The sequence below is a fragment of the Rana temporaria genome, chromosome 3 (genome assembly GCF_905171775.1).
Source record: "Rana temporaria chromosome 3, aRanTem1.1, whole genome shotgun sequence".
In the NCBI taxonomy this organism is placed as follows: Eukaryota; Metazoa; Chordata; class Amphibia; order Anura; family Ranidae; genus Rana; species Rana temporaria.
Window position 1 is genome coordinate 230,994,451 of NC_053491.1, and position 11,349 is coordinate 231,005,799.

General features: G+C 39.5%; 1 protein-coding gene across 2 annotated transcripts in view; it reads left to right on the forward strand.

Annotated features, from left to right (window-relative positions):
- NSD1 (nuclear receptor binding SET domain protein 1) overlaps positions 1-11,349 on the forward strand; it is an 85,245-nt gene that overhangs the window by 18,339 nt on the left and 55,557 nt on the right. For both annotated transcript variants that reach the window (XM_040344419.1, XM_040344418.1), the window contains exons 3-4: positions 2,388-2,514; positions 9,774-9,943. In XM_040344419.1, coding sequence (XP_040200353.1) covers positions 2,388-2,514; positions 9,774-9,943 — 297 coding nt within the window. The remainder of the gene's footprint in view (positions 1-2,387; positions 2,515-9,773; positions 9,944-11,349) is intronic.

Here is an 11,349-nt window from a genome sequence, read left to right on the forward strand (position 1 = left end):
ACATTGTAACTAACCTTCTTGGAGCAAACTTCTGTGTGTAAAAAACCTCCGCACGGTACTATAGTTTAGAGCTGCACGAATTCTGGCCAAAATGAGAATCACAATTATTTTTTTTGCTTAGAAGATGGAGCACGATTCTTGCGGCGTGAAATCTTTCACATTAAAACAAAAAAAATTGCTTCTGTTTAATTTTATTTTTTTATTAATTGAAGTGAAATTTTTATATATATATGTGCGTGTGTGTGTGTATGTATGTATATATATATATATGTGTGTGTGTGTGTGTGTGTGTGTGTGTGTGTGTATATATGTATATATATATATATATATATATATATATATATATATATATATATATATATATATATATATATATATATATATATACACATACACACACACACACACACACTAATTATATATATATATATATATATATATAATTAGTGTGTGTGTGTGTTTGGGGGGTCCAAGTAACTTTCTAGCAAAAAAAAAAATGATTTTAGCTGACAGCTGACTGAGCAGATAAGTCTCTCCACTTGTTATATGAAAGAATCGGCAAACACTGCATTGGAAGTCGTCAGGGGGTTGAATCGAGATCACGATTTAATTGTGCAGCTCTACTATAGTTCTGGGAGGGCGTTCATAAACGTTCTCCCTCTTTGGAAACAGCTGATCAGATAGGGGTAAAGGGCGAATCGCAGCAGACCTTTACCATGTTATAAGCTGTGTCCAAAAAACAAATACAATATTTGTTGATTAAATGCCACCAAAAGAAAGCTCTATCTGTCTCGAAGATAACAATTTCATATGGGTACAGTGCTGCAATTGTCATTCGAAGTGCGACAGCACTGAAAAATGGCCTGGGCTGGGAGGGGCTGAAAGTGCCCAGTGTTGATTTGAGGTGGTTAATAGACATGTGCAGACTGGAATATTTAGTTTTGTTTTTTCGTTTTCGTTTGGAAAATAAATTTATTTAGTTACTCCCGAAAATCGTTTTGATTTATTTCGTTTTTCGTTGGGGAATAGCTTTCGTCCGAAAATCCAATAATACTTGGTTTCTGTCGAATGGTCAAAAGAATATTCGCCGGAACGTCGAATCTTTTTGGTTTCTGTCAAATGGTCAAAAAAAACGAACATTCGACGGAACGTCGAATCTTTACGTCGAATCGTGCATTTCCATTTGAATATTCCGCCTACAAGAATTCTAATGTTGTATGACTAGTAATAATGTCGAATCTATTCTCTATAATGTCGAATCTATTTTCTCATAAATAGAAATCTATTCTCTGTAATGTCGAATCTATTATTTCTATAGTGTCGAATCTTTTCTCTATAATGTCGAATCTTTTCTCTATGAGGTCGAATCTTTTCTCTATGAGGTCGAATCTTTTCTCTATAATATCGAATCTCTCTATATCGAATTTTTACCGCAACGAAAACGAAAATAAAGCATTTTTTATGTCGGATCTTTCGGTTTTAGTTTCTTGCACTTTCGTTATCGTTTGTTAAAACGATAACGAAAATGCATTCTAACGAAAACGAATGCACATGTCTAGTGGTTAATAGCAGAAAAAATTATCAAGGATTGTGAAAATAAAATTATTTTAATATGACCCTATCACTTATTGGAAATATACTTTCCCTTTTAAGCGTATGTGCAGCACGTTATATCTGCTTTGTGTCCAAGCTAATGAGAGAGATGTATATCTCTGAAACAACTAATCTATCGATTATGAAATTAATCGATTACAATTTTCATAATCGAATAATCGGAACAGTAACATAATGGGGTTAAAAAAACTAAAATTTGCCCTTTATAGTACAAAAAAGCAAATCGCTAGTGTAAATATTACTTTCACTGTCCCACAGTAAAAAAATGAACCCCTTACAGTAGCGATTATTTGCTCTTTTTGTACTTATCTTTGTTTTTATAACCCCATTATGTTACTAAACATCTCAGGCCGGGGTCACACCTCTGTTTGTTTTTTGGTGCTTTTTGCAGAAACACACTACAGTTCATTTACATGTTTTCCTATGGGACACGTTCACATCCATGATTTTTTTCAGCTGCTGCGTATTTGGAAAGGGCGAGGACTTTTTAACGCAAAACGGTGCGATTTTGTTTTTTTTTGGTTCAAATAATATACTTCAATGGAGAAGCTGCAGAAAAGCATTTAAAGTGTTTTTGCGGCAATTTGTGTTTTGTAATCTGCAGATACCAATGTCAATAGCAGTGACTGTTTTCTGCAATGGCTTTTGCCTACAATGTACATGTTCAAAGCAATGTCCTCATTTAACCTGTTCTGTGATTTCCTCTAAAGGGTGTCTGAGGTGTAGGAGGAGCCGTGCAGTAAACTTTTTTTATTTTCTCTCATTTCCTATAGCGACAACCGAAGAGGAAAAAAGCTGCTCCTGTAATCTATGAAGAAGGGGACATTGTGTGGGCAAAGTTCAGTCGACGCCCTTGGTGGCCATGTAAGATCTGTGCAGTACCTCCTCAGGAAGAAAAAGGTGAGAGTAGATTTATTTTTCTGCTATGTTTCAGGGGAAAACAAATTCAGTATGGGTTTTGGACCAGGACAAAGTAATTCAGCCAAAAGATTGTGTATAAGTGCCAAGAATGCCCCTCAGTTAACGATATATGCTACCAGCAATACTTTAGGTGCCCTGGCTCAGCCATGACTTGGACCAATTTTATTTTTTATATATTTCTCATTGTCTAAAAAAAAACTTGTTTTTTTTTTGTTTTTTTTACTACTGTGCAAGATCCATTTTATTTTTACAGTACAAAGGCTGGTTTCACACAGACAATCCAATCAGATTCGTCTGTCAGTTTTTAAGGCAGACCTAATCGGATCAGCCATTGCTCTCTATGTATCGGCAGATGTCAGCGGTTATGTAGCTTCCAGACACCCGCTGGCATCCCATCTGATCCTGTCCCATACGGGGGACGGATGACAGTCGGGTGTAAACGGACAGCTGGCTTGTTTCTATCCGACCGCCCCATAGAGAACAGCGGGGCTGTGTCCACTCTGTATAGCGCAGTGGACGCAGGCCTGTCATCCACCTGCTCAGCGGATGCAACTTTCTTGATGCCTACCATTAAAAACAGAGGATACTTAAGTCTAGTAGTGTAAAAACAAAAAGGGGCACCACCAAGGGTCAGATTGCTTGGAGGTAAGCAATACCATACCTTTATGTATGGCTAAGGTTAAAGAAAAACAATTACAAATGGACTTTTAACTGATTATCTAAATTGTAAAAATTACATCCAGTTATATGTGATATGCGTCCAGATGTCTTGGTGTCTTGCCACCATTTTCTTGGCTGAGAGTTGAAGCCCATATAATTACTAAAGTTTTTAATCTTGAAATGAAAAGAAAGCATCTGACTTTAAGACCTGTAGAAATTTTTAAAACATCGCCTATGGAGACTAATACCAAAGTTTGTCGCCATTCTACGCACATGCGCAATTTTAAAGCCTGACATGTTTGGTATCAATTTACTCAACGTAACATAATCTTTCACATAATATGAATTTTTTTTGTATATTAACCAATTGCCAACCAGGCCAATTCTGACATTTCTCTCCTACATGTAAAAATTTATATTTTTTAGCTAGAAAATTCCAAAGAACCCCCAAACATTATCTAGATATAGATATAGATATAGATATAGATATAGATATAGATATAGATATAGATATATAGATAGAGATAGATAGATAGATAGATAGATAGATAGATAGATAGATAGATAGATAGATAGATAGATAGATAGATAGATAGATAGATAGATAGATAGATAGATAGATAGATAGATAGATATATATAATTATATTTTTTTTGCAGAGACCCTAGAGCAGGGATATGCAATTAGCGGACCTCCAGCTGTTGCCAAACTACAAGTCCCATCCTGCCTCTGGGTGTCATGCTTGATGCTGTCAGTCTCGCTATGCCTCATGGGACTTGTAGTTTGGCAACAGCTGGAGGTCTGCTAATTGCATATCCCTGCCCTAGAGAATACAATGTCAGTCATTGCAACTTATGTCGCACGGTATTTTCATATTTCGTGCTTTAAAAAAAATATGTAAAATTAGCCCGATTTTTTTGCATAATGTGGAAGATGAAGTTACGCTGAGTAAATAGATGCCTAACGTGGCACGCTTCAAAATTTTACACGCTCGTGTAATGGCGCCAAACTTTGTTACTTCAAAATCCCTGCGACGCTTTAAATTTTTTTTTTTTTTTTTTTACAGGTTACACGTTTTGAGTTGGTGTAGGGCTAGATTTATTGCTTTCGATCTAACGTTCGCAGCGATGCCTCACGTGTGGTTTGAACACCGTTTTTATATGTGAGCGAGACTTTCGTATGCGTTCGCTTCTGCGTTCGAGCACACGGGGACAGGGGCACTTTAAGAAAATAAATAAAAATGTATTCTTTTACTCAATATTTAGTTTGACACTTTTTTTAAAAATACATTTTTGTTGATCACTTTTATTCCTATTACAAGGAATGTAAACATCCCTTGTAATTGGAATATGTCAAAAAGACCCCACATCTCACCTGTAGGCCATTTGTTTGAATGTAGAGGCCAGGGCTTGATGTCATAACATCGTGCCCAGCCTCTGACGGTAATATAGACTCCGGCAACTATTTGGTTCGCCGGAAATCTCTATAGCAAACATCCAAGTCTGTAGAAGCACCAGAGAGCGGCAGGAGGGGGGGGCTGTCCCCTCTCCGCCACCTGTAAGAAAGATTAGGCCCCTGACCAGCTGCTATGATCATTCCTATGGTGTAGGAAATCGCCGGCTGAAAAAGCCGATATCTGAATGATGCCTGTGTAGCTGCAGGCATCATTCGGATATACACCCACAAAGCCAAGGACATCATGACTGCCAGCCGCCGGCAAGTGGTTAATAAAAAAAAAAAAAAAATTCCCCCCAAAAAATTGCATTTGTAAGACCACTGCGCACATATGGTGTGACATAATGTAGCGACCTCCATTTTGTTCCCTAGGGTTAAAAAGAAAAAAAATGTATATAAAATGTTTGGGGGTTCTAAGTAATGTTCTAGCAAAAAAAATAGATTTTTAACTTGTAAACAAGTGTCAAAAATAGGCTTGGTCCTTTAAATGGCTAAAGTGATACTAAAGTCTGCGTTTTTTTTTTTTTTTTTTTCTGCTTATAAATAACAATGTTACACTTGTCTGCTCTGCGTAGTGATTTTGCACAAAGCAGCACAGGTCCTCCTCTTCTTGGTTCCCTCTTTGGCACTCCTGGCCCCTCTTGACTAGTGCCCCCACAGCAAGCAGCTTGCTATGGGGGCTCCCGAGCCCAGCTGCAGCTCCCTGTGTCCATTCAAACACTGAGACATGGCTAGGCCCCTTCCCCCTCTCCCTCATTGGCTCACTGACTTTGACAGCAGCGGGAGCCAATGGTGTTCCACTGCTGTCTCAGCCAATGAGGAGGGGAGTCCCAGGCAGCCAAGTCTTTGCTGCAACATCGCTGGATAGAGATGGGGCTCAGGTAACAGGGTAGCTGCGTCACACAGAAGTTTTTTATTTTTTTATCTTAATGCATAGAATATATTAAGAAAAAAACCTTGACTAAGTCATGCAAGGACATTTACCTTTCTCTCCTTCAACCACTGTGTGGTCGTATTTGCTGTGTGTTATGGGTAATTGTCTAGTTGGAAGATAAACCTTCCCACTGACAACTTTCTGGCAGAGGGCAGCAGATTTTCCTCATGGATGGGGCAAAATACTGTCAAATTCTTGTTCCTTCTATCCTGACAAGTGCTCCAGTCCCTGCTGCAGAGAAACACCCCCATAACACGATATTGCCACCTCCATACTTTACTTTAGGAATGGTGGTGTTTGGATAGTGAGCTGTATTCGTTTTTCGCCAGACATATCGTTTAATGTTGAGGCCAAATTCAATTTCAGTCTCATCTGACCATAACATCCTTTTCCATGTGGCCTCAGAATCTTTAAGGTGCGTTTTGGCAAAGTTCAGTTGTGAATACATGTGGCCTTTTTTGATCAGTGGCTTTTTTCTTGCAACCCTCCCATACAAGCCACATTTGTGGAGAAATTGTGATATTGTTATCATATGCACACAATAACCCCTCTGTCATAAATTCCTGCAACTGCTTCAGAGTTGCTGTGTAGGCCTCTTGGTAGCCTCTCTGACTAGTTTCCTATTGGCTCTTTCATTCAATTTTGGAGCGCCGTCCTGATCCAGGGATGGTCTGTTGTACCAAATACTTCCCATTTTTTAATAATAGACTACACTGTGCTAGCTAGCCTTTTTATTTTTTATCCATCTTTTGACTTGTGCCAGCTCACAACTTTATCCCAGAGATCTTTTGACAGTGCTTTGGCACCCATAATTGATTGCTTCAGTTGCCCTACCAGGGACTAAAATGCTCCAGGAAAGCTTTTTCATGCTGAGCTAATCAAAATGACCACCGCTGATCACAGTTGAATGTCAAATAGCTTTGTGTTCCATTGAGAAGGTGATTAGCTACACCTGATTGCGTTTTACAAGTCCATTTTTTTTTTTTCAAAATTCTTTATTTACAACAGAGAGCGTGTCCACATGGATCACAGTAACATTGTAAACATAATGACATCCACAGGTATACAGACAGAACTCAATCAGATACACGTAGTCAGTAAGTTCAACCAGATTGTCCGATAGGCTATCATGTAGTATCGGGCCACCTGCCCTCACGGGCGGCATTCAGCCGACTCCGTACTAACAACGCTAAGCCCACCATGCTACACCCATCTCGGCGTTGTCATTCTAACAGTATCTACCCATAGGACGTGGCATGAAATCAAGGATCTGCGGACCCGCCCACTTTTTTCCAATATCGAAACGGTAGTAAGAGAGAAGGAAAGAGAAGCAGAAGAGAATAGCAACTCCCGAGAAGTGTTCGGGGGAGCAGAGAAGAATAGCCACCCAGAGAGATAAACTCCCAGTGGGGGGCGTAAGGAGAGGGAAGGGGGGGGAGCTCGCGAGCATGAAACCGTGTGTCTGTCAGACCCGTCAACATACATCTCGGGTCGACAAATCTGCGTCCTCACTGTCAGGGGGAAAATCTGTCCCGAGGGTCCAAGTCAGGTTCCTAAGGGTTTGTCCTTCATCTGAGTAGGTGTAGATGTTCCACATCTGCCAGGTTTGTTTGTACGATTCATGTCTATCTTGGTCTGTAAGAATCAGGTCCTCCATCCTGTTAATATCATCCACCTTCCGTAGCCACATCGCTACAGTCGGCGGGTTCGGGGACTTCCTGCAAATGGGGATGCACGCCTTGGCTGCATCCAGAAGGTGTCGGATGATCGTTTTTTTTTTTTTTTGTAAAAACGTGTGGGGATGTCATTGGCGTGTAACAGGATATACGCTGGGTCATCGGGGGTTGGTCTTTGAACTTTTGTGAAATCCTCCTGATCTCCGTCCAGAAGGGCCTCAACCGTGGGCAGGACCAGAAAATATGGAGTAATGTGCCTGTCTCGCTTTGGCATCGCCAGCAAGCGTCTGATGTCGTCCGGAACAGTTTGCCAAGTAGGGCTGGTGTTCGGTACCACCGGGTCATAATTTTGTAATTTGTCTCCTGAATTTTAGTACAGGTAGAGGATTTGTGTGTGAATGTCAGTATTTGTTGCTTTTTCTTGGCAGAGAATGTGCAGTGCAGTTCGTGTTCCCATTTAGTAATGCAGGGGATTTGGTATCCCTCCGCCGGTGTGAGTAGTATAGTATGTATAATGGACAGAGCGTGTGGCAGTACATCCGTATCTGAGCATAGGTCTTCTAGGGACGTAGGAGCGTAATTTCCCGCGGGAGAGGCTGACATAGTATGCAGGAAATGATTGAGTTGGTTGGCCCTCAAAGTCTAAGTGATGGCGACCTCCTGGGTTACAAGTCATTTTTAGGAGGGGGTTCTTCTTCCAACTCTGATTTTTTTTTTTTTTTTTTTTCTCTGTAATGTTGGTGTTGTATCTTTCACTTGGATGTTTTAAATACAGCTGGATAAAATAAAAACTACCTGTCTTAATTCCAGGCTGCAAAGCAAAAAAATAAGATTTTAATCATCACCCGGCGCTATAACTGAAAGATGGCTACATCATGGGCTTAAAATGCCGGGAGGGCATACATAGACGTCCTTCCGTTCTCACGCAGCTGGTGAGCTCTATGATTGGGACTCAGCTGATCACTGATTGAGGTAAAGGGCCAATCACAGTGGGCCCTTTACAATGTGAGCAGCTGTCAGCCAGTGACAGCTGATCATGGAAGTAAACAGGAGCCGGTCAATGCATGTATCCCTATGGGATAGCGGGTGTCAGCGGATGTTCATCTGCTGACACCTGATCTCATCCGGGTCCGCTATGCTCCGATTCTGCAGACAGAGGAAATCCTATTTTTCCATCCGTGATCAGATCGGGTGAACACGGACAGACGGTCCGTGTTCATCCGATTACCCCCCCCCCCCCCATAGAGGAGAGCGGATATCTGACAGGGCGGTCCCTGCCCGGTGTGCAGGAATATGCCAGCTCAGCGGGGATCAGCGGAGGTTCACAGGGCGGATCATCACGGATCCGTCCCGTGTGAAAGGGCGCTTAGAGGGACAAGTGTCCCCTTGGTGCCCACCAGTGCCACATATCGGTGCCCATCACTGCCTCACCATTAGTGTCCCTTATCAGTGCCGCCTCGTCTTTATTTTTTGCTACAAAAAAAACCCCCAATGGTGATTTTAGAATGCAACCAAAAAAAGATAAACATTTCATATGGGTACAGTGTTGCATGACTGCACAATTGTCAGTCAATGTGTGACAGCTAAAAATTAGCCTGGGCAGGAAGGGGATATAAGTGCCCAGTAAGCAAGTGTTTAAAGGGGGTGAAGATTATATATATATATATATATATATATATATATATATATATATATATATATATATATATATATATATATATATATATATATATATATATATATATATATATATATATATATATATATATATATATATATATATATATATATATATATATATATATATATATATATATATATATATATATATATATATATATATATAATTTTTTTTTTTTTAAATACTCACTGTATATACCATAGTTTTTGTAGACGCTATAACTTTCTCGCAAACCAAATAATATACGCTTCTTGCGATTTATTTATTTTACCAAAGACCCTTTAGCAGCATACACTTTGTACTAAATTCATTAAGACGTAGATTTTTTTTTTATTTTTTTATAGCAGAAAGTAAAAAAAAAATAGTTTTTGTTACAGGGCAAGAAAGGCATTTTATAAGCAGTCTGTAGCAATTGCAATGCATATCCAAGCAACTGAAGCACCTCAAAGCATACAGAATCTAAGGCCCCTTTCACGTGATAAGCCCGCTCGGATCCACCTGTTGGTTTTCTCATGCGGATCCGTGCGGGCCATCCATTGACTCCTATGGGCAGGCGGGTGTCGGCAGAGATATGTTCGCTGACACCCGCCTGTCATCCTATCCACTGAAGACAGACTGCTGCCATTTGTCTTATCGGATGAGATCTGATGAAAACAGACATGCTGTCCGTTTTCGCCCCATAGAAATCAGCGGGGCTCTGACAGGTCCCACCCCGATCATTGGGCAGAGATGGACCTGTCATCCACCAGCTAAGTGGAGATCAACGGAGCCTTATTCCTTTTTAAAATAGGTATGCTAACAACTCTAATCGTGTCTTTATAATTTTTCATAGGTGCATCTACTACAAAGTCACCACGACGGTACTATGTGGAAACGCTGGGGGAACTAACTGAAAAAGTTTGGGTGACAGCAAAAGCAGTTGTTCCTTTCAAAGGAGTCTATCAGTTTGAAGAATTACCTGATTCAAGGCCATCTCAGAAGGAAGGTTGTAGCAAACCTAAGGTTAGTTCTGATGATTATTTTTTTTATAATGCATTAGTGTGTGTGTGTGTGTGTGTGTGTGTGTGTGTGTTACAGTTGGGTCCATATGTATTTGGACACAGGCACAATTTACTTTTGGCTCTGTATGCCACCAGAATAAAATTTAAATGAAGCAACCCAAATGAATTTGAAGTGCAGACTTTCAGCTTTAATTGAAAAGGTTGAACATTAAATATCAAGTACAAATTTTAGGAACTGCAACCATTTTTATACACAGTCCTGTCTCCTCCACCCTCAGGGTGGATTTGCTTTAAATCAAGTCTATTTAAATCGCTAGTAAAAAGGCTTGATTTAAATCTATTCTTTTTTTTTTTTTTTTTTTTAAGTCATAATTTTTAAAGAGCAACTGTTATCTCCGTCACAAACCGGCTCCTCCTTTGACCCTCTGTTGACTGACTGACAGTCCCATTCACTTTAATGGGACTGCTGGTGATGCGGAAGTGCCTCAAAGGTGAGGGATGTGGTGGCAGCAGGTGAGTGGATGCCTGCTAACGGACGCTGCCATGATGAATCTGAAACGACAGGTGCTCTTGAAAAATGTAAGGACTTATTCTTGCTGGTAGTTAGAATCTTTAATATTTGCAAACAAAATGAAGGTTTCCTATTTAGAATAAGCTGTCAGGTTAGTAAAATTGCAAATGCCGCACTTAGACTCAACTCCAGACCTTTTTCCTGCTTAATTGATGAAGAAATAACGAAGGAGTAGCCCACAATTGGCTATGAAACTGCTTTTTGATTCAATTGTTTGATTACTTTTGGTGCCTTGAAAAAAGGGGCATGGCTATTCTCAACTCATTGTTCATTTTGGCAGCAAATTTAGATTTAGTTTTAGGCTTGGTCTTAGGACTAAAATGGCATTTTAGTTTTAGTCCCATTTTAATCTTCTGTGATTGTTTTGGTCGTATTTAGTTGACTAAATCTCCAGTACATTTTAGTTGAATAAAACACATTTTAGTCGTCTAAAATCTAATGGGTGTAACTTAAATTGTAATGCATTAGTTAACATTTCTTTACAATGTCCAAACTCCTATACTGTTGTGTATAGTGAAACATCTAATCTGTTATTTATGGTATTGAGGTATAAATGCTCTACATACAGACCAGTGTTAATTTTTAAAGTGAAACTGCTATTTAATTTTAGTCTTTATTTAGACTTTAAGTGGTTAAACTTTCTGCATTTACACACAGAAGTTTGATCTAACAAGGAAGTGTTGGTTACAATGTTTCATGTTGTTAAAAACTTGGCAGAGTTTTTTTTTTTCTTTACACAGTTTATCCCTTTGATCAATGATTCCTGTTAAAAACTTGGCAGACTGCCCGGATATTTTCTTTTGACAGCTAAGTCTCTTGTATGAAAGAATCGGCAA